Below are 24,205 nucleotides of genomic sequence, written 5' to 3'. Positions count from 1 at the left end.
CAGTCAAAAGCAATAGATTGATTAAAAATCTGTTTAGGTTAAAAAGATACCTTTCAATCTTTCTTCCACTTGCCCAATATTGAAACAATTTTAATGCACTGGAGTTCAGCTTTTTATAGTAAAAAAGCCCAACCAAATAATTTTTTCTACATCCCAGGTAGCAGATAAAATCCAGAGGATATATATTACCCGTAGCAGAAAAGTGAGCTTGGAATCCCGGTAACAAATGTGTCTCTGTTTGCCATTGCCCACATCAACAAGCGCTGTGATTACTTGGCCCAGGCAGCTTAGTGATCGATTTATGTTACCTGCTTCCTAAAAAAAGAGGAGGGAACAAAGCAAATGGATTTGATGGATGGGACAGGGCCATGCATCTGAAAGGAGAAAGATGTCACAGATACTACAGAACTAACCTTTAACCTCAGTCCTTCTGTATGGGTGTCTTTCTGCCTCTCAGATCCTGCCAAGTCTACCAGGTTGAGCAGGGAAGACCTAATGTTAACAACCTCGTTGTTTTTCTCCATGGATTCCACTGTGATAGTGAAAACTGCATGTGATCTGGAGGATTCTCTGTTCATTGAGGTCGATGCTACACGACGGTTTCTCCAGCCTGTAGTTAATACCTAAGCATGAAAAAGACATCACAATTTCAACTGGGTCAGACTGTCCTTTACATACAGGTGACATAAGCAGCCGTAGGTACCATTCCATGCAACAGCTTTTAAAAATCTCAAGGATAAGAACTTTTTTACTGTTTTCCAATAGAAGTATCTTAAAAGTGAAAAAGATACAGCTACAGTCAATCTTAGCAGCAGAACTTGTTATAATATCCACCACTTTTCTCCAAAAGTGCCATTGCTGTTTGAAAGCATAACATACCCCATACTAGTGTATGTTAGCAGTACACATACACAAAAAAAACCCTAAAGTGATACAAATACTATGTGTATGTGTATTATTCATGGAGAAATAAACCTGACAATTCTGGAACACATGGTGCCCACTCAGCAGGAAATGTAGTTTTCTGTTGGCATTTCAGAGATGTGTAGCGCAAGCATTAGGGAATGATTTCTGTAATTGCCATTTAGGTATTCCAAACTCCAGAACTTTTTTGATTTTTTACAGGTATGGGATAGTTAGGAAACATTGCCTTAAACTTTTTTAACACTGTGTTTTGGAGTATGAAGATAGAGGGAGAAGGCATCACAGGCAAAAAAATGGGCAAAAAAAGTGCTTTAATCCAAGACGAATATTTACCAAATAAGATTTAAGATGTATAGTCCAAACATTAAAAGTGCCAAAAAATACCTGGTATGCTTCAGCAGCAGATGACAACACCTGTTCAACAGCACCATCAACAAAGACTCCCTTCTTGATGTGTTCTCTGAGAAAGAGTCCAGCTGAAGCAGAATCTAGCAAGTCAAATATCTGTTCGTTGTAGATTTCAATAAATGAGCATTTGCAGAGAAAACTCTTTCCACTGCCAGCCTGAAAAACACAGTAATTTACACTATAAACAGTTTGGTTTTATTAAGTCTGTCATTGTATGGCAGCAAGTCTCTTTTCACACATACCTAAAGCTATTAGATTGCATGTATATTCTGCATACTATACATTTCTGATGCCCAGGTGACAACCAACATCCAGAAACCTAGATGCATTTTCAGACTCAAAATATAAGCACACTGGTGTCTGAAGAAGCAGTTACTATAATTTGGTAGAGTACTAGATGCAAGCATTTCTCATTAATAAATTTGATGCAAGATGGCAATAATCTTGGTAACTTATTGGCTGCACACCCAGTTTACCAACCCTAGCTAATGTTTACTGCGTGACATCACTGCAATGGTAATTATAAAATAAATTATAAAATAAATTATAAAATAAATGTACCTTTTCCTTTTCCCGCTCAATTAGAAAAAATAAGTATTCAAAGCTCCGTGGAATTACACCTCTCAGACTGTGAGTGAAATTATCAGAATCAGATGGTCCTAAAGAGATTTTTTAATGAAAAAAAAATTAATTAGTACTACTCAAGATTAGCGGTTGACATGAGGAATACATCTCAAGATAAAGAAAAAAAAATTAAGAAACCACTGAAAGATTAATCTCTCATGCACTCACCCATCATAGTAAAGGTTTTTCCTGACCCAGTCTGGCCACTAACAAAAAGAAAGAAAATTGAGATTAAACTTTATTCTGGCTCTGAATTTTTCATTAATCTGCATCTCTTAAGGAGAAGTCAAAACTTAAAACAAACAAACAAAAAATTTTCAAAACAGAAGATCAGGAGATAGGAGCAAGCTGAGAAATCAGTCAACTAAAAAGGTATAAAAACAGAACAACAAATTTTACTGATAAATCCCCTTTTGTCTCCCCTACCCCCCACCATTTTCTTCCTAATTTCCGTAGGAAAGGGAAGTTAGCATTAAAATGAAGCCTTTCAAATATATACATTAAACTAATTTTTGGGTCAATCTTTTGAGTTTTATGTCACTCAGTAGTGCACATTAGGATATATTTGACAGAAAAGTATTTTTTTCTTTTACAGTTTATTTTTTCTAATATAATTAATAATCATGCTAGAGAAACTTCAGGGCAATTGCATTTTATTTTTCCACATTTGTATATTGAAACAAAGTGGACTTCATAGTTTTACAAAAGGTGTACTACACTAAAAAAAAAAAAAAACAGTAAGGTTTTGATTAGATTAGCCCTTTAAGTAAGCATTTTCTGACCAAAGTGCTTCCTCAGTTTTCAAAATGAAAAAATATTGAGTTAATATAATGATATTCATACTACTAGTCATGGACATATTTCTACCTTGAAAATATTCTAAAAGTTCAAATTATCATTCATGAGTTTTCCCACAGGCAGCCAAGAGTCACCAAAGAGTTGAGCTAGCCAAGTATCAAGTTAAAGCCATTTTCATTCCATTTTGCTATGGACATACTGAAAACCACTAGCCTTCTCTTTAACAGTACAATGTAACTCCTACTTTTTAAGCAAATAATAGTAAGACTGAAATGAGTTTACATATGCATTATTAAAAGTATAACATCTACATATAGATTCCTCCAAAAGATGAGCAAGGAGTACCAGCCAATATTGCAAGAATATTCCTTATGCTGTGCTGCAGTAAAAACTTTTAAAGCTTACTGTAACATTAGGCAGGCTCTGGCTCTTAAAAACACAACTGCTTATTAGCACAATCTCCTTAAATGTTGCCATTGCTATGAAATGACTGTAATTGCTATGGAATTACTTACTATGCAAAGATGGTTCCATTGTAGCCATTCATACAAGATTCAACAATGTTTTTAGCCACGCTTGAGAACACAGACTCCTGGGGACAAGGGAAAGAGAAGGCACATGGCACCACCTCTTTAAGTATCTTTTATATCAGTGTTTCCTATGCCTTAACTTTATAGTGTATATAAATAGATGCATTCCTTAAGGTTAGACATGTACCATGACCCCTGGAATTCTCAACAGCAAAACAATACATCCTAAGTCTTTGTGACATAAATCACTCTCTCTCAAAAAATTGTATTCCTTGATAAACTCAAAGAGAAATAATAAAATTCAGCATCATAGTAACAGCTTCCAAAAATACAATACTAATTTTGATCCAGTGGTTTTGATTACGTTATGCACTTTTTATCATCAGTAGGTCAGATGCTTGTGGCACTTATCAAATCTAGTTAGCTTTCAACATTTGCCTCTGCACAATGGCACATTCAACAGACCTGCACAACTTAAGTCTCATCTACTTTCACATTTTTCTCTTAGATCTGCAAGACAAGCCTAGCTACAAATAACAGCCTACAGCAGGTGAGGTTTTTTGGAGGTTTTGTTTTGTTTTTTTTAACAGAAATGAAATGGAATTGAAGTCTTAGCAGAATTAAAATTATGTTCAGAATGTCAAACACAGTATTACAGAAATTAAGTTGAAGGATTTTATTTCCAGTATTACTTGCCCCAGATGAGCACTGCATCCATTTAAAAGGCAGAAGTATAAGAAGGAAATATAGTAAATAGAATATAAACTCCCAAGTTCCTTAAATACTAATGTGCAGGCCTAGGAGTTGAACTTGGTGATCCTTGTGAGTCCCTTCCAACTCAGCATATTCTGTGAAATCACACCTTATATCAGCTACTGACTGCCAGTTATTTTTATATGTTTGTCTCAATAGGCAGATTTATTTTCTGTCTATGGTGATAGATATAATGTTTACAAACAAAAACTTCAATTTTAATTCAAACTCCAATTAAAGAAATTAACAGCTAGAAAATATTACATCAAAACTGTTAGAGAGCAGAATTTAATGCAGCATTTCTGTACTATAACTATGTATTTCCAATCTGACCACTGCAAAAAATTAGATCTAATGCACTACACCTTTAGAAAAGCTTAGCATAGTAATTGCCAAAACTTGGGCAAAAATTGCAGTAGTTATGAGATTCTGGAAATGATTACCTGTGTTGTTTCCATATTTGCAACATAATCAAAAGTGAAGATCTTTGGTTCAGGCTTCGAATGCAGGCGGATGGTATTTGATGAAAGAACAGATAAACACAGGCCTTGATCTCCATCGGTTAATGCAGGTCTGTCTGAAGGGGGACGTACCCTTACAAAAACTTTGATAGCATCACCTTCAACACTAAATAAATATTTATGCATTAGATTACTTTCAAATAGATCTAGCAGCTGTCTGATAAAATTAAATCACAGCAATCAGATTAAGCATGTGAAGTCTTAGGAAAGTCTGTCCTGAAACCATACTACTTGTACAGGAACATCAAGACAGGAACAAGACTAGTTAAAGGTGAAAATGTGGCAGATTGAAAAAACAAAGAACATGCAGTTACATGCAATTTATTGCTGTGGCACCTAACTTTAGCTCTAAAAGAACACATTGCACAGTAAACTTGAGATGCCCTTCTTACTCCTGGAAGTTTTAATGGATAAATGAAGCAGATGATGCTAGAGTCCAGCAAAAAAGTTATAATTTCTTTGGTGCTCACAAGAAGGGAAAGAAGAATCAATTCTTGAACAATGAATCAAATAAAGCATAGCAAGTGCCTGCATCTAAAACATCCCTAACCAGTTTCATCACATTTATCAGCTTTGATATGTAATTGTACATGACTTACATTAAGACTCTGAGAAATTCCGCCATAAATTCCAATACACCCATAAAATATTAAAGAATTAAATTCTTACATGAAGTGGTAGCAAGCTTGGATTTGCTTTACTTCATTCTTTTCCAGAAGTTTTAGCAGGAGGGTGTTATAACTTTTATTTTTACTTTTGGTATACAAGAGCAAGGAAGAAAACAGTTTTAAAAGTGGAGAAGGGTCTCCATGAATGAAGTGTGCAGTTGAGTAGTGGCAGAGGAAAGGGCTAAGAACACAAGCAGCAGCTGAGAAAGGGAAGATGTTATACTGGATTTAAGACACACAAAATTAATTCGCTAAATGTGCTTTTGTTGTGTGACATTATTCTGAGTTGTGGCACAGTTTACACTTGGAGGAGGGCTTCTTAGTTTTTGCTTTAGTTTAGGGCTTCCTCACAGGATTGAAGTTCCTAGTGGAATATCTTCATATAAACTCTAGAGTCCAGCTGCAGAATTAGTGGACAAATGAGAATTTATTGCATGGCAGCATTCCAAGAGGAACCCAACATGTCAGCATAACAATTTTATTATGAGAACATTTTTTAAAAATCTGTAAGGATGTTAGGAGAGAAATACAGAAATCTTAGGCAGGAAAAGATTGAAAGAAAAACCTTTAAACTATTTTACAAAGTTATGCTAGGTTTTGTTTGCACCTTCTGTGCAATGTGATTGATAATATATGGGAACTGGCCAATATTATTTTACCTAGGTGAGTTCAACAACGATATTGAAGAGTCACGCAAATCTCCTATAAAAGAAAAGGGAGACATACAAAAATTAAAATAAAATTACTGCTCAAAACCCCCCATCTAAATACAAAATACTGTAAGCAGTACAGAGGGAAATAACTGGAGAGCCTTATAAATGCAGACAGAAATGCATGAATATATTTGGTAATTATCTTCTTTTGGCAAAAAGAAGAGAGGTAGAGAAATCCTCAGTCCTGTAATGTGAACATGCACACACTTGTCAACGTGTGTGCAATGAGTAGGCTCCTAAGTCAATGTATATAAGATTTTGCAAGTGTTTTGGAGAATTAGAAACATAAATGCTGATAGTATTACATATTCTATTATGCTTTAAAAATAGCAAACTTAATGCAGATAAACCATTAAAGCATGATTTAACTTTCCTGATGTGACTGCAAAACCTCACTATCCTAAACCAGCACAACTGAGCAGCTGTATTACTTTTACTTCTGTGAAAATTAGTCACCCTGTAATGAATAAAGATATCCTGTACATATCTGGAGCACAAGTCTTATGAGGAGCAGCTGAGGGAGCTGGGGTTGTTTAACCTGGACAAAAGGAGGCTCTGGGGAGACCTTATCATTCTACAACTGCCCAGAAGACGGTTGTAGTCAGGTTGGGGTCAGACTCTTCTCCCAGGTAAGAGGACAAGAGGACACAGCCTCAAGCTGTGCCAGGGGAGGTTCAGGCTGGACATCAGGAGGAATGTCTTCATCTGAAAGGATGAATAGGCTTTGGAATGGGCTGCCCAGGGAGGTGCTGGAATCACCATACTTTGAGCTGTTTGGAGTGGCACTCAGTGCCATGGCCTGGTTGACAAGGTGTTGATCAGCCATAGGTTGGACTCCATGATCTCACAGATCTCTTCCAACCTCACTGATTCTGTGATACAAGCCTCATTTTGCACAGTTTCAGATTTCAAGGAGATAGCATATATTACCCCATAGGTAGATAAAGTGACTTATTTTTTACATAAGGGTGAATCTGACATGAAAGTACAAAATATAGTCAAAATATTAACTAAGTAAAAAAAGTGCATTTAGAAAATAAGCACAATAACAATGAAAGATAATGCATCAAAATATTCCATTAATAAAGTTTCTATAAAATCTTTAAAAGAACACAGGGGTTTTTGTAGGAGGACCGTCTTTAAAAGCAGAATGAACAATGATGTGCAAAGGTGCTAACCTTCTCTTTGACATTCATACTGCCTAAATATCCTGCTGCTGCATGAGCTTTTTGCAATGCTGTTTTGACTTATCCAACATCTGAAAAATAATTTAGCTTCTAATTCAGTAATTTATTCTTCAATTTCATAAGTTATCAACGAAAGGAGTGCATTTTAAAACTGAAATCAGACCAATAGGTACTTTCACAGCCTGAAGTTGTGTCAGGGGAGGTTTAGGTGGGATATTAGGAAGAGGCTCCTCACCCAGAGGGTGGTCGGGCCCTGGAACAGGCTCCCCAGGGAAATGGTCACAGCACTGAGCCTGACAGAGTTCAAGAAGTGTTTGGACAACGTTCTCAGGCACACGGTGTGACTGTTGGGGATGGTGCTATGCAGGCCCAGGAGTGGGACTCGATGATCCCTGTGGGTCCCTTCGGACTCAGCTTATTCCGTGATTCTGGGAAAGGGCCAGCTCCCAGGTACCCCGACACCACCGGGGGCAGCGCCCTGCCCCGCATGGCGGAACCCCCAGGGCATCAGCCGCCCGTGGGGCACCGAGCACCCCCCACACGGTCGCACCTGGCCCCAGTGGTTCCCCCAGGGGACGGGGCGGGGCGGCCCCCCGGGCAAAGCCGTCCCTCGGGCAGAGCCGTCCCCCGGTCCCCGAGCCGCTCCGGTCCCCCTCTGCTCTCCGAACGGCGGGCACATCCCCAAGCCCCTTCCCGACCGACCGCCCGCCCGCACTCACCTCTCACGCCGGGAGCCATGGCCACTCCAACCCCAGCAACTCCCGCCCACCCGCCGCTCCAAAATGGCGGCGCCTTTGAATTTGGCGCTCAGCGGCGCGGCCCCGCCCCCTGCCCGGGGCCGGCGCGGCCGCCGCCATTTTCCTCCGCGCCCTCTTTCCCCGCCATTGGCCGGGAGCGCCCGCGCCCCCGTCACGTGCCGGAGGCGTTCCGGAAGGGAGGGCGGGCCTGTCGCGCGCCGCCCGGAAGCGCGCGAGGCGAGGGGCGCGGGGGCGGTCGCGGTCGCCATGAGCAAGAGGAACCAGGTCTCCTACGTGCGGCCGGCCGAGCCCGCCTTCCTCAGCCGCTTCAAGCGGCAGGTCGGGTATCGGGAGGGCCCCACGGTGGACACCAAGGTAACGCCCTGGCCCGGGGGTGGGAAGGGGCAGCGCCCGCTTCATGGCGCTTCCCGAGCTTCGATGCCCGCCCATCCCCGCCCCCTTCCTTTCTCCTGTAGCGGGCGGTGGGGAAGCAGCATTCCAGGGTTTTGTTGTGCAAGGGGGAGCCGTAGTTACCGGCTTGAAACTGGCCGAAATCGTCTGTCTAACTTGCTTTTTCTTCTGTGTTGGCGGATCAAAACAGCTGCGACAGGTCTGAGCAAGGCTGCTGTGCTCGCCTTGCGGAGCAGCCGCTTCAGCCTCTCCGTGCCCGACCGGGCTGTGGAGGCACCGGGGGAACAGCGGTGGTGTCCCACGTTGAGCTGGCCTTTAAAAAGCCCAGGAAGGAGGAGGGCGGTGTGGAAAAAGCGTTCCAAAAATACAGTAAATTTTTTCTTTTGGAAAGGAGTTAACATGGGTTCGAACTGAAAGAGGGAAAATCTAGGTTAGATACATGGAAAAAAATTCTTGGCTGTGAGGGTGTTGAGACAGCTTGCCTAGGGAAATGATGGATGCCCCATCCCTGGAACTGTTCAAGGCTCGGCTGGATAGGGCTCTGAGCAACCTGGTCTAGTGGGAGGTGTCCCTGTCCACGACAGGAGGGTTGGAACTGGACGATCTTTAAGGTCCCTCCCAACCCAGATCATCTTGCTGTAGGTCCGTGGTCACGACCTGCGGTGTGATGGCCGGAAAGGCAGGGCAGGGGCAGTAGGATCTGAACTAGCTTATTAAAAGGCAGCCTTTCCTGAGGCACAGTTTTTTTCTGCTTCCAATATGCTTTTGCATGTGTTTCCCTCTAAGTAGGGTTTTACAGATTACCTTAAGAATGAGCCCATCATTATTGTGGTATAGCACATGTAAAACTGTTCTTTTTGATGACTAAGAAAACTTAAGCTGTGGTAGCGCTGTTTGTGCAGTTATGTTGTTACCTAGTTTTACTTGTACAAATGTTTGGATGATCCCACCCTGACCTGTATGTTGCCAAAAATTAACTTAGTGAAAAAACCTCTCCCTTTCCCAGTGGAGGGATTTGAGTTGTACTTGTGCCACTGTGAATTTACAAGTTACTTAGAAAAATACCTTTTATTGCAAACAATGTATTGAATTTCACCACTGGCTCCATGTGCCTGTATTGCCTTTTAAGGTTCGTTTCAAGTATACTGTGGATCTTGAGCTAAGGAAGCCATGACCACCTGACCTCTCCAGGGTGGTCAGTAAAGTAATAGTCACAATGATTTGTTAAACCAAAAACACTTCACGAGCTGGAATTTCAGATAAAGTGTGCCGTTAATAAATCTAGTGCAAACTGTTTCACTTCATAAGAAAGACTACATTTTGTCTCTCTCTTGGTAAATTCAGTAGATTAAAATAATACTGCCTATATGTTTCCTTACAAAACGAAGTTCTCAGTTCCTCTAATACTGCCAAACTTCAGGTTGCTGCACTGAGGTTTCCATGCCAGAAGGTTTATTTAAAAAAAAAAAATTATCCCAAATGATTCTCCCATCTCAGTGCACAAGTTTGAGGGAGTAGAAACAGGAGTATGATCTTCCTTGTGTCAGTGCTGCTCACAGTGATTTGTTTAGGCAGGTTTGATAACCCAGCCACCGTGGACCACATTTCCCTTTGTGCTGTTTTGAGTGCAGCACAGAGGGTTCAAATATGGACCCATGCATTTAAAGTTTTTCTTAGTGCTGCATGGCAGACAGTGCCTGTATAGTCAAGATGGTGAACAAAAGGAATGAATTTCTTACTTTCCAAGTCCTTGCTGTTCCAGTCTCTTAATTGAAGGAGAAATTAATTGAAGCCCATAATCCCATGCTGTTTTTTTCAGTGGGAAGCCATGTCTCAGTGATATAATTCGAGTGTCCTTTGGACACCGTGTTGGGAGGGCCCGGCGCTGGCAGCCAAGTCTCCTCAATAACCCTTCTGCAAAAGTGAAACCAAAGAGGACTGGCCCACAACTGGAGTGATTATCTGAATGGCTTTTATTTCTCTCTTGTCCAGAGAGAACAGCTTCCCCTTGCGGATGATGGCAGTGACAGGGAAGATGAACAACCTCAAGTGGTGACACTGAAAAAAGGGGACTTGACTGCTGAAGAAGCAATGAAAATTAAACAGCAAATCAAAGAGGCCTTAAAGTCAAATGAATCAGGTGAATTTCAAACTACTAATTTCTTGCTTTGTGTAGTCAAAGAGATAACCCATAAAAGGGGGCCTGATATTTGCTCAGTTTTCTACCATTTAATACTATCTTTGATTAGTTCTGAATTTTTCACCTAAATAATTTGTACTTGTGGCTCCTAATCTCAAGTCATTAAGCACATATTTAGGATGTCTGGCTTTTTATAATTATGTAGTTCTGTACTTCTTGATTGTGCACCATCCTCCCTCTAAATACCCCCTTAAATTAATTTTTTTGGTTGTATTATTCCAGTGCCCAGTCTTTTGACATCACCTGTGATAATTTTTGAGCTCATTGACTAGTTCAGCCAAATTTGACAGTGGAGTGGATGTTTTAAAGGTAATTGTGTGATTTCATAAAAGAGAGTGTCAGGGCAGAGGGATTCAGGTCTGTCTTCAGTGGAAAGAATGGCAGATGTGTGGCTTGGGAACATATTAGCTGACTAGTCCATGTTATTACTTGCTTAAAATCAACCCCAGTATGTGTTGTGACTTGCAAATATATTAAGCAAAACTAAACAGATGGTACAATAGTGCCAAAAACCAGCAAGGTCCAGAAAAAAATGTTTCTTTGCTGAAAGAACTACCCAGAATGGAAAGATGGAAGCCATGTGGGAGGGACTGCTATAGTTTGTCAATAACGATGTGAAACTGCACCTGATGGATACGGTTATGTTAAGAATTTCTCTCAGTATTCATCATTCAGATATGATTGATTTAAATGCTTTGAGTGTCCAGAAACAGGGTGTGATGAAATGTAGCTTTATCTTTTGCTGACAGAAGACTTGACAGATTGAATGTAGCTACTACTGTCTCTAGTGGAAATGTCTTGACAATTAAGAATATAGGAGTGGAACCTCACAAGTATAAAATAGATAGGTGAATCATAGAAACTGGATGTCTTCTGTGGTTAGCCATTATGGCTATTTACAAAAGCTGCCAATTGAATTTAGAGCCCACTGTGAGGCCTAGCACATGGCTATCAATAGGACATCCTTAGCTTCTCTGTCTGCCATTCAGCTTTGAAAATTCAGGTTTGTGCTGCCTCTGTGTAGACGTATGTGTTAAAGTTTAAATGGTATAAATGGCGAAGTCAGTAACAGCAGTGGGAGAAAATATGAAATGAAAAATGAATCTTACATTTTTTGAAAAGCAGATTGATGAGAAATCTTAAGTTTTAATAATGTAGGTTAGCTTGAAACTGAATAGAACTGCGTCCTGTTTGTTTCTGCAGGTAGATATGTATATGTCAGGTCTAAGCAGGTATATGACTTGAACTCCTCTGAGAATATATGTTCAGCTTTGGCCTTACTTCCTGGTGTCTTCTTACTGAAGTGTAATGCATATAGATGCTTCGTGTTGCAGTTGCTAAAGTCATCACACAATTTCTTTTCACCCTCCTAGTATTGGGAGAAGTTTCAACTTATTGGAAAGAAATGTCATGGTTCTTTCTGAGCATTGGCTTCCTTTTCATATAAGCAACTTGAACTTTGAATGATCACAGTAGGAGGAAAAATGATTTTGTAAGGCTGGGCAAAAAGAAGTAGTTGTCCATGAGAATCTATTGAGGTGGAGTCCATGCTGTGAAAAAAGTCCAAAAGAGCTACGAAGCTGAATACACAGTGTGAAATGGAAGTGTATTTGAATAGAGTGACTGAACTTATTTGGTGGAAAAAGACATTCCTAAGACATAATTGTATGTAGTGAGGATGGCAGTATTGAGTCCCTGTAGGACTTTGTCACCTCTGCTTATTACCCCTTCAGCCCTTCAGTAATAACTTGCATTTGGAGGAAAAAATCCACAGAAGTAGGTAGCAGGAGTGTTGGGGACTGCTGCCCTCTGTTCTGCATTATTGTGTTACTATTCATTCATCTGCCTTTGCAGTTAATATGAGGTCTTCGTGTCCTTTTCCTTTTTATGGCTTATGGGAATAAACAGGGTAAGTGTTACTGTGTTCCTCTGCTATGGAGAGAGCCCAGTGTGAAATTTTCAATGAAGGAAGGTGTGACTATGCTACAGCTTGCTGAAGGCTTTTTTGCATTTTGGGCCATTTTTGCACTGTCAGTCTGACCTCTAGATTTAAATTCTGATTTCTAGTCTGAGGCAGATGTTTAGACATCTGTTTACTTCCAGTTTAATAAAAAGAGTTTTGAGTAACGTGAATTTCTTTTATTTTTTTTGTCTGATAATGGAAAGTAAAAAGAAAGTTTGGTGCCGCATGACTTGGTTGCATTTCATGTTGCTTTGATTTTTATCCCAGAGTTGAAAGTCAAATTAATTTAATGGCTAATAGTGGACCATACTATATAGCCCCAACTTAGATCATTAGTGAAATTACATGAAGCTGTAAAGGTAATAGAAAAGTAAATTTCCCAGCTGATAATCTTCCTTTCCAGCATGCATCAATGCTGAGGCACTTTGATAGATCCTAAGAAATGTACTACTAACTATCTGTTGTGAATACAATTTTTCAAAACATGGGAAGTACTCAGTTTTAAAGTTCTGCCCTCTCCTCTTTTAGATCTCTAGTGATTGTCTTAATTTGAAGGACCTTGTCTTCAGGTTTAGGATTGTGATTTTACTCTAGAATTTTCCGTATTTCATTTACATACTTTCTCCTTTGTTTTCTTCTATAGCCTTTTTGACATGGCTACAGTTTTTGGTGGTTTTGGTTGTTTTTTTTTTTTTAACTTTAGACACCAGATGTTCCCATGACTTGCATTTTCTTTTATAGATGAATAATACCTTTTGTGTTAAACACTTTTGCATTAATGTGGTAAAACCAGCTGATTAATGTCCTAGCTGCACTTAGTTGTCTCCTAAGGCAGAGCAAATCCTAGTGAAGATTTTCTCTTGGCTTCTGCAAATAGAGTCACAAGGATCTTTTTTATTTAGGACCAAACCTTTCTTATATGAGAAAAAACCCTTCTATATTGAAATATTTTTCTCCATGGAGCAGAGACTTAGAAGCTTTTTAAAAATAAGTAGTTTGTTTATCAGCAGTGATTTTGCTTAATGTTTTATGCATCATTTTATAAATTGTCACTGTTGATTCAGAGACAAAGAAAAATGGTCTTATGAAAAATTAAATTTGCACAAAAGAAAATATGTCAATTACTGCAAGATGGTTTATCCCAGCATTCGTTATAATCTATTAAGTCAATTTTTTTTCCCTAGTGCTTTTCTACTTCATATGGCCTCTGGGACACTAATTTATGCAGATGACCAAATTTGGGAAAAGGTATCCTTTCATGTTCAAAGCCATATAATATTTTTCTTGTTTCATTCTATATGCTGGGTTCTGAGGAAGGACAGTAGAGGAAGGAGACGAGGAGAAAACAGTCCATGCTGTTTTGGCTATTGGAGCTCTTTCTGAATAAGCACAGGCTGCTCTGATTAAGCAGCTGTTACATCCAATATGTCTCACAGAGTTAATGGTGTTCTTCATCATGTGAAGTAGCAGGAACCTAAATCAAAGCTAACTTTGCAGTATTTAAGTAAGAAAAACTTCCCAAGTGTTCTCGTATACAGTTGAGACTGACTACTGGAGCAAGACTGGCCTTCTTATCTTCAAACCACCAGTGTGCCAAATTCCTGGAGTAAATGCTTCCAAAGGCATACAGAGAGAATGGGTGGCCAGAAAGCACTGGAAGGGGCATCTGAAATGGCTGACCTGAACTTCTAGCCTTAGAAACCATTAACAAATTGTTGTAAATTTTTTCCCAACCCCTTATCTTTGGATGGATGTATATGGTTTCCAGTGTTCCTCCTGCTGTTCCTGACAGTTTAGTGGCATTTGTTTCCTGTTGTTGCCTCATTGACCCATGTGGACATTGCTAACTACACAAATGACTACTAAATAAAAAACCCCTGTAAACTGAAGAGCAATATTTCTATTCAGACTCTCATTTCTACTTTTATTGTAATATATAACTTGAAATTAAAAGAAAAGAATAAATTTCTGACTTTGTGACTTCTTAAATTGATGTCACTTGTGAAATGAGTTTTCAGCTCAACATCTGACTGTTGGTCAAGGAGTGTAAAAGTTTGTGATCCAAGTAAAAAGCAGCAATGGCTAAGAACAGTGGGAATTTGAACTGCTAGTGTAGTTTTTGACTCATTTTTCAGAAGTGGATTTTATTATTTCTCCTGTAGTGCTTTTATGTATTTTGCTTTGTGTATTTCATTTTGCTTACCAGAAATCCCGCTTTCCATAATTTGTAATACTAACAGAATCTTCTATTAGGACTCTGTTTTAAAAGCTACCAACACTGAGATTGTTTCTTTAGTATTTTTTTTTTGCATTGCTTAATACAAGTCAGTTTTTTGTAGGTCTTTGATGCAAACAAAAAAGATAGCTGATACATTACAAAGGATAAAGTGAAGTTGTTTTACCAGCTGGAAAAGACAATCTTAACAAATCAACACAAATTTCTTGAACTGCTACATCAAATGCTTTCAAAAAGTGTAGTCTGTCTTCACTCTCTCCACATGTTGGTAAGGCCAGGCCTAAGGTGTTTCCTCATCTGCTTCATTGTTTGCCAAGCACTGCCAACACACATTGCTCTCTGAAGCTGGCCTGGGCTTCCTGCTGAAGGGAATGTCCTTGAGCATATAATGAAATTTTGACAGTGTTTAACCAGGCCAAGAGCTAGAATAATTTCCTTTGATGCAGAATAACCTGCAAATACTATTGTGGCGCTGAAGGTCAGAGCTGAGCTAGTTGCCATTTTGGTGGAGTTTTTGAGCTTTGCTGTTTGTGCCCTTAGCTTATTTCATATTTAAATTCATATTGCAAAGATACTTATCAGTTTCTCCATCTGGTTGGCAAAATGAAATTATTTTGTGCGGTTCACAATGTGGGCAGCAGGACAGTTGTTTGTAAAATTAAAATTTCTGTCCTCTATTTTTCCATGGATTCCAAACACAGACTGTTTATCTGTTTTCTTTTGTGGATATGCTTTGAACTACATTTTTAGGGGTTAGGTTTTTAAATTTACCACTCTAAGAAAATGTAGTAATCAGTTTGTTAGAGAGTGTCCAGTGAGGTTTGATTTTTTTGCTCCTCATGGTTATCCAGTAGCTGGTTGTGTCATTTCCACAGCAGTATGGGTACTATATACAGTTGGCACTCAGACTGGCTCCAGTACATAGACAGTTGTGTCTGCACATAAGGGAAGTTTTTCTTATAGATCGACTTTTTTTCCCCAGAATTTGGCTTATATTGTGTCTCAGACCTTATTTAAATTAGAAGATCTGGGTTTCCAAATAAACATGGTACTTATGCAGCAATTAGTAAGGGGAATCATTTGCTATTAAACTTCTGAGCCCAAAAATGGAGGTCCAGCTTCTGAGAAAAATGATGAATAGTGTATTCTGATTCACTAGGTGTAATGTGCTTTCAGGAGTTCTATTTCCCTCCCAGAATTTACTGTAGGCACTTCCTAAACTTCTGTGTCACATGTACAGCATGTAAACACCAAAGCTCTCCACGCACAGTTCTCAGTGAATCCACTGAGAAGTATTCTTTTCATATCTACAGTTTATTATTGCTGGTAATTCCTTGTAACTGTAATGCTTTTCTAATGGGCCAAGACTGAAATATTTTTCCCCAAAGCTGGTTAGTTATTTTCTGCATAGTAGTATTTTCTCATAAACTAGTGTAGAATCATAGAATCAAGGAATTGTTTGGTTTGGAAAAGACCTCTAAGATCCACTGAGTTCCACTTATTAACCTTGCGCTGCTTTGTTGCCACTAAACCATGTCCCCGCCACATGTTTTTTGAACAGTGCAAGGGATGGTGTTTCCATTGCTTCCCTGGACAACTTGTTCCAAGCCTGACAACTCTCACAGTGAAGAAATTTTTCCTGGTATGCAATCTAAATGTCCCCATGCGGCCATTTCTTGTCCTATTGCTTGTCACTTGGGAGAAGAGACTGTTGCCTACCTCACTACAACCTCCTTCCAGGTAGTTGCAGAGAGAGATAAGGTCTCCCTTAAGCTCCTTTTCTCCAGACTGGACAACCCCAGGTCCTTCAGCTGCTCCTCAATAGGACGTGTGCTCCAGCTCATCACCTTATGCACCTCTTGGGAGTATTAATTCTATAGGAGCCACTGACAGAATTGATGCTTAGTTTTTCAAGCTCGGTTTCGTCTTAAAAAGGGTCTCTGAAACTTAAGGAATTCTTAAGTGAAATTTCCTGCTGAAGTTGATGTCTTCATTTGTACCACACAACCCTTAAGATACCAGATTTATTAGTTGTATTGTTTTGAGAATGCACTGAAAAGAATTTCAGGCAGTGCTGTGTAGATAACACTGAAATGATGTTAAGTCTTCTGCCATAGTGCTGATATACTGAGGAATTAATTTGTGCTAAAGGGAAAAGTTATTTATTGGTTATAATTAAATAGCACATAATCTTGTCAAACACATTTCTGTTGAGTAATGAATTTCACAAAAGTAATTTAGGAAAAATATCTTGCACAGAACCTATGGCTCCTTAACATTCTGTCACATATACATTACAAAAATTGCAAACTACTGCAGCATGAACCTTTGTGTCTGATTCACGACTTTACAATTACACTTTATCTTCCAGAAATACTGCCCTGATGCTGTTACTTATGCAGTAGCTTTCCCACTCTGCCTGATAATAATGGAAGGGACTTCTCCTGTTTTCAGATTGTTGTCTGCTCCTCTGCATGTACTAGAGCAAAATCAGTCAGTTGGAATAGTTGGGTGATTTTGCAGATACAAAGAAACCCTGAAACTTTCATCCATTATGATAATAAAGGGGAGGTTTATTACAGTGTGATCTTTTCAGCTGTCTCAGCAGAACAGAATATATTAGGGAAAAAAAGGTTTTTCTTGTACATGTGCCATTTTGTTATTTACAGAGATGCCATGATTCTGAAATAAGTGCATTTGTTGTCATGAATTCTACAAATACTGAAGCAGAGTTGAGAGGATCCTATGAAGTTATCCTCTCCATTTTGGTAAGCGGATGTGAATGGAATGCGTGGGAAAAGCTCTACTGCTCACAGGCTCTTCTAAGTTAGAGCTCTGGTTAGTGAAACCCCATTTCTCATAGGAGCTGCAGGAGGATGGTCTTCATGGGCTGGCTGCCATGGAGCAGGTGTGTGTTCATAAAGGACATTCATTGATACAGAATTTATGGCCGAAAAGTACATTTTCATGATAGTTGTATTCTCTCAGAGGTCTCACTGATCTTGGTCCAAGATCATGGTGGTTCAGGATAATAGTGAAGGTCTGTTCGTGAACATGTGCAGATGAGTTCTGACTTTACTCTCTTTATTACAGATGATGAACCAGAACCTGCTGATGGAAAAATTATGTTCAGGAAACCAGCCAAACGTTCATCAGAGAAGTGTTTGGACTTCAATGTAAGCTCAAGTAAGAAGATGAAAGAAGCAAAGAAAACTAAGAGGGAAGCAACTACTTCTCAGAGTACAGCTAAGCAAGTGAAAAACAGCAGTCTTCTCTCATTTGATGATGAGGAAAATGATGATTAGGGGTTGTATTTTTTTACCTTTTACTTCCCCTTCTAGAGACCTGAATAACATTGAGGGCTTTCATAGGAATTGAAGCATGGTGTCTGAGTTTTCTCTTACTTTGTTATAGTCCAACTAGAGAAATGTAGTATAAAATTAGCAAGAGCTAAGTCTTTGCAGTTAGTTGGAACTGTATGTCATGTCTTTATTTTAAAAGAGAACTTAACCATGTATGTAAAAGCTATTTGAGGTCACAATGAGTAGCAAGATATACATGTATATATTCAGCTTATAGATTTTCAATCTATCAATTTTAAAATGCCCTCCATTACTAAAGTGTATTTCCTCTATATTGAATAGCCTTAGTTGACAGTTGTGTGGTTTTTACCTGTTATTATTGACATTCAAAAGAGAGACATCTCATTGCTGTGGAACAGAGACTGAAGTTTTCTGTCTCATAGCTTAACTTTTGTTAAGGTTTGCACAACCTTTGCATTTGTGATTTGCAAGATTAGCGCTTTGCAGAGCCTTGCAGTAAATGAGGCTCCACTTGCTAAAATCATGTAGTCTTGATCCTGTCTTTGGTGAATTCAGTCTGAGAAACATCAAATTAGTTTGAATTGGTTGTGATAGCAAGGTATAAAGATTTTGATTCTAGTTGATGGTATCAACTAATACAAAAGAAGCCTAAACCATTAGAGATTGTGCAATTTGGTTTTGACACTGATGGGCTCAGTGGTTTGGTGGTGTTTTGGTTTTTCTTCTAAATTATATTTGTTCCAGTTGGCTACTTATGTGTTCATAATTATTTGGGATCTCAGCTTGTTTAAAAAAATGTATTTAATCTTTAAGCTGTGGAAAAGCATTATCTTAGTTTTCTTCAAGTAGGGGGGAAGTTGTAAACAGGGAATTTAAGTCAAGAAACACTAACTGTGTGTGTCTTGGTTTAAGACAGGTTTTGGGGCAGACACTCCAAAATGAGTTACTGCCCCTTTTCGTTGTAACTGCTCCCCTTTCACCAATAAGCAGAGATGAAAGCAAGAACATATAAGTGAAAAAATAACAGTTTATTAAGAAACGAATTAACAACAGGCAGAATAACAGTAATCATCACTAGATACAAAGGTGCTGAATCCCATGGACTACCTGGGAACCAAGAAAACAAGATAGCAGAGAAGCCCATCCCCAAAAATGTTGGCCTTCATAAAAGACCACGTGGTCCAGGGGACAAAGACAAGCTGGTGGAGCAGCCCCTTCTCCTGACCATGCAGTGGAGAGAGAACAAAGGAGAAAAAAAACCCCACAGCATCTGAAATTCTGTGATTATAAAAGTCCCTCTTCCCCCAAACAACAACCAATGAGGAACAAGGACAAAACAAAAGGAAACCTGGACTCCAAAACCAATCAAATGCTGCTTATCCATTTGCTCCACATCACCCAACAAGGTCTCTCTCCCAGCAGCGGCAGCAGCTCCATCAGCACTGGCAGCTGGAACTGGTCAGCAGTTGGAACTCGTGGAAGGACTTGGCCTCCTCCTCAGCAGAAGATGACAGGCAGATGGCTGAGGCAACCTGGACTCCGTGCCCTCCCGCTTCAACTGAGCGCTGCTGGTGGGCTGGAGTGACTGTATGGAGCAGGAGCTGTTCTGTTTTTCCCACTGTGGTGCCATGGGTGACAACAATGAAGGAGAAAGGAAGGAAAAAAGGTCTGAAGAAAACGTCCTTGCTGGCCCAGAGACCAAAACAAAGGAGAGCTTCTGCCTTGCGCTGCCTCAGCTTCTCAGTAGCTAGCGGAACGAAAGAGAGGCCTGTGTGAGTGTTGTCCTACTTTTAAAGGGATCCTGGCACCTCCTGCCTCCACGAACCTGGAGCAAGACCCTCAGGTTCTGCTTCTGACCCTCAGGTCTTAAAGGGAGAGTAACAATCTTGGCAGGTGGATGCAGAAAGAAAGTGACCATTTCAGCACCTTTTCTGTAATTCAAAATGTGCTGAAATTCAAAATGACACTGAGAGCTGATGGGATTTGGGAGAACACGGTGGTGGAAATGTGACTAGTGACTTTGAAATTATTTGGATGTATGGTGTGTTCTGTAACCATATGAAACCAGTTCTGCTGTGTGACAGAACAGTCAAAATTATTCGGCCTGTAAAGCTTCGTTGAGGAGCAAATTTCAAGTTGCTGTGTGAAACAGCTGGTTTTAGTTTGTTCATCTGGTATTAAACAATAAATTATGTTTTCTTTTAAGTGGACCAAAGATATTTTAATAAAAATTTCAGTACATAAAATGAGATTTTTTTTGCCACCTAATATTGGAGCCTCCTGTACCTGCTGCCTATCTCCCTACATACCAGCTTCCTGCAGCATAACATCAGATGCAAATCTGCACACTGTTTCACACCTTTTGTGTGAGTCTACGTTACCCTGAGTTTGAAAACGAATAGATCTGTTGTCCTTTCAGAAAATTGAAACCAGACCTGTAAATGGATATTAACGTTTTGTTGCACTGGTCTCATATTAGAATAGTGAGAGAGGTACTGTGTGGCAACCTGATTATTCCCATGAGGACATGCTACATTTGTAGATACATAATTTGTCTGTATTCTCTATATATAAAAGAAGAACAAATTTAAAGAAGTACAAAACCAAAGGTTCCCAGGGCTTAGTATTTCCATTTATTTTGTATGCTTAAAACTTCTTTGAATCCATTAAATACACACATATGTGTGTATATGTATATATATATACATATACACACCCATGAGTAATCTTGTAGCTTTCCAGCATACAAAAGGAATATTTGGGCATATGTCAACAATGGAGTAAAAACTCTGACTTACTGAGACTCATCTAAAAGAATGAATTAACCATTGGCTGCTTACTTAAAGTTTTCTGGTTCTGTTCATCAGCACAGATATATGTTTGCTTACATTTTTCTTGCACAACCTGGAAGCTCTTGACTTGAGCTGTGAGGCTGTTTAGGAGACATGGCTATCAAGATAAGTGCTTGCCAAGGACCAGAGGGAATTTGGTTTTACCTTAAAATTAGAGAAACCCTCACAAATATGCAGTTGATCTGGCCTGTTCAAAATAAGAGTGGGATCTTGTTTGAGTCTGGTTAGTAATTGCATTTAAACAAAAGTTACCATTTTTAGTGAAAGACGGCAGACTGAAGTCCAGTAAAAGGAGGGTTACCTTGAAGTATTGAGTGCAGTACTTTTGCTTAATCGTGCTTCTTGCCCTACAACTTTATGACAGATGTTTGGAATGCAAATCAATTGATTGTGTTTACTTGGAAATAATAAATTAAAAGGTATGTTGTTCTTTAGGCAACACAGCAGGGGAAAGAAAGGCGGATATGGAAACCCAGCTTCTTTCCTTTATTCTGACTGATTTGTAGTGCTCTGACCAGGAGGAGACCTTTGTATTCATTGTATTTCACTCCCAGTTCACCTAACAATAACTAATTGAACAGATTTATTAAGAGGTGTGAGTGATGCTCAAAAGCATTTTAATTAGGTAGTCATGTGAAAATTCAGTGTTTTTACTATGACACACCAGGAAAATCACACACACTTATCAACTTCCTATGAAACCTGTGACTAAAGAGAACAATTACTTGTTCATTTAGGAAAGAAAGGTGAAACTCTTAAGCAATCACCTGTCTTAATGGTCCATAGGAAGATAATAATCACAACTTTCTTATAAAGGGGAAGCCAAAGTTAAGCACGTGGAACATGAGGCTAGGACAGGAAAGGACAATTTTCCTGGGTTTTCCTTCTCTCTTGCTCTTCCTTGCTTCCATTCCTAGTCTTTTAACCCCTCCAGCAGTAGAGAATGTATATACATTTATTTTCTCACGGAGTTTGCCCAGTTAAATGTGAGAGAAGTGCTGGAGGAGCAAGGTGAGAGTAGCTGAAGCTTGTTACCCAATATAGGAATCTTGGTCAGATGTGGCTTGTTACCTCGTATGGGAATCTTGTACAGTTTTTATTAATAAAATACTTGAAATTTCCCAGTTCATTAAGACTAGAACATTTATTGTTGGTGTTAGCTGAGCAGTGAGGTGCAACAAATCTGGTGAACTGTAGTAGCATTGCAGCAATAGATGCTGTTGTATTTCTGAAATAAATGCAAATTTGTTGTACTGCAAATGTTCATTTCATTGGCCTAAAGAGGAAGGGGTGAGCCAGAATTCTATTCTGATAATTTTTTTGTCCAGCGCTTTCCCAAGAAATATCATTTGCAGGATCAAAAGCTGTGTTTTGCAGACACTGAGCACAAGAAGCCTGTATTTAGCAGTTTTAATTACACATTTTTTAAGTCTCATCCCAGGACTTAATGTCCTTTTTTACAGTGATTCAGTATATAATCCTGTTAGGAAGCAGCAATGTCATCGTTTCAGCTGATTTTTTCCCTTATGATGTGATGTATTAACTAAGTAATGCTTCACTTGGCTGTGCAGAGCCAGCCGCATTCTCAAGGACATCAGGCTTGCCTGCAGATGAGTCATTACCTTTTGTGCAGCACAAGAGGTATGATGTGCAGTCTCAGCAAGTGTTCGTCCATTGAAGTTGGTTAATAACCTATAGGCCTCTCCTGTGGCAAGATGCCATAAATCAATCCTTTGTGCATTCAGCAAACAGAAAGGCTGGTGTATCAGCTGCCTCTTCAGTATCATCCCTTTATTCCCATTCCTAGAGCAAGGTACTAATCTGCAAAGACATTTTTCATGTCATAGACCTTCCCTTCTACCCCACTTCCTTGAGAGCATTTCACAGGCAGCAGTCACAAAGATAGCCATTAAAACCAGGGAGACACACCACAGGGTTTTATGCGACTGCAACCTCCTGTAGACTCGCTCAAGATTTTGAGAACCTATAAAATCTCAGAGCCAGCCTCTGGGAATTTACTTCCTCCTGGAGAAAATGAATGGGACCAGTCAGGAAAATTACACAAGATTGAATTTTACTGTTATTTACCTCTATGTTAATGTATTTTTTGTTGAAGGTAAAGCAACAGCTGGTAAAAGCAGTTCTTTCCCTCTTATCAGGACAAGTGGCTTTGGTGCCATTCCAATCCATATGGCAAAGGATTCTTTTTCCTTGACTCTGGTGGCAGTCCTCAGTGCCATGCCTGATTAGTTAAGGCCATGGGCAAGAGGGAGCTAGCTTGTAAGAGGCAGAAGTTATTAGAGGTAGGTGTTGTCAAGCCTCTGTAGGATAACGGTGATCACTGCACACTTTTAGTTTTGATATCATGAAAGAGTTGTTCCCTTAGGGACAGCACAGTAACAACGAACTTTAAAAGGGCAGATTATAAAACTATGAGGAAAATGGTTAACAGCAGGCTGAAGGGCAAAGAGAAGTACTTAAAAACCATAGAGATCTGCCTGGAGGCTATTTAAGAACATTGTATTAGAGGCACAGATGGTTTGTATACCTCTGAGCAAAAACAGCCTACGAGGAAGGATGAAACTCACAGGGTTACGTGGGAGAAAAGCGTGAGTATAGAGAGGTTGAAACACATCCCTTAAAGATGACGACTGTCTGAATGACAGACTAGGGAATGCTACCAGTAGAGTGGAGAGAGCTGGAAAGTCAGGGCTGAGGAAAAGATTATAGCAGCTGCTGACTTTGGATCCCCATGATGAAACACTGAAAAGAATGAGTCTAATAAAGTCCAGAACACTGCCTCTGAAAACAGGGCTACTCCAGATGAGACTTAACCTGAAAAAGCAGCTTACTGTTAATCCGAGTTAGCTAGCACAAGCCAAAATCTTAATAAATCAGTCTGCATTTTTAATATGTTACCAGGCCAAATTTAAGAGTAAAGGAGTACATTCAATCATAGTTACCCTATGCTCAGACTTTATTTTCACCTTGTGTTATATACAGTTCCAAAAATGCTTTCAGTCTTTGCTGAAGAAGGTAAGAGATTTAAAAAAGAAACCGAACAGTCATAAAACCTCTGATTTTAGTAAAAGAAAAATCCCTACATAAAACCCTAGTAAAAGAAAAAACCCTACCTGTTCTGATACAGCTTTGGGCCGAGAGAGAGACTATCTGATAAGGATGAAGTGAGGTTTGCACAGTATTTTCACGCTGATGTGTAATTGGACAGATGCAGAATTTTATTGTTGTATATCAGAATAAGAATACACTGATTATAAATTAGGCAGGGAACACCTCACGTATCACAAACCTGATGATGTGTGCAAAAAAAGTCCCTGTGAAATCAATGAAAGCTAT

The 24,205-nt window shown here is 39.4% G+C and overlaps 2 protein-coding genes across 3 annotated transcripts in view; one reads left to right on the top strand and one right to left on the bottom strand.

Moving 5' to 3' along the window:
• The window catches only part of KIF15 (kinesin family member 15), a 35,272-nt gene extending 27,289 nt beyond the window's left edge, over positions 1–7,983 (bottom strand). The window contains 11 exon segments of the mRNA XM_069007527.1: positions 190–315; positions 414–623; positions 1,309–1,488; positions 1,894–1,991; positions 2,125–2,162; positions 3,270–3,346; positions 4,481–4,664; positions 5,886–5,928; positions 7,846–7,894; positions 7,896–7,958; positions 7,960–7,983. Of these exon segments, the coding sequence (XP_068863628.1) occupies positions 190–315; positions 414–623; positions 1,309–1,488; positions 1,894–1,991; positions 2,125–2,162; positions 3,270–3,346; positions 4,481–4,664; positions 5,886–5,928; positions 7,846–7,894; positions 7,896–7,958; positions 7,960–7,983 (1,092 nt within the window).
• A 96-nt stretch (positions 7,984–8,079) lies between these two features.
• On the top strand, positions 8,080–22,108 carry KIAA1143 (KIAA1143 ortholog). 2 transcript variants are annotated; one of them, XM_069007526.1, is made up of 4 exons: positions 8,080–8,238; positions 10,267–10,414; positions 17,767–17,859; positions 18,909–22,108. In XM_069007526.1, the coding sequence occupies exons 1-4, from the start codon at positions 8,131–8,133 to the stop codon at positions 18,959–18,961; spliced, it is 402 nt and encodes a 133-aa protein (XP_068863627.1). In that variant the 5' UTR covers positions 8,080–8,130; the 3' UTR covers positions 18,962–22,108. The 2 variants fall into 2 exon arrangements, with proteins under 2 accessions (XP_068863627.1, XP_068863626.1); XM_069007525.1 differs by having other exon boundaries at positions 8,081–8,238; positions 17,767–22,108.
• Positions 22,109–24,205: the final 2,097 nt, after the last annotated feature.

Source organism: Aphelocoma coerulescens, chromosome 2 (assembly GCF_041296385.1).
Source record: "Aphelocoma coerulescens isolate FSJ_1873_10779 chromosome 2, UR_Acoe_1.0, whole genome shotgun sequence".
Classification (NCBI taxonomy): Eukaryota; Metazoa; Chordata; class Aves; order Passeriformes; family Corvidae; genus Aphelocoma; species Aphelocoma coerulescens.
Note: the sequence above shows the minus strand (reverse complement) of the source record. Positions and strands in the feature narration are given on the sequence as shown.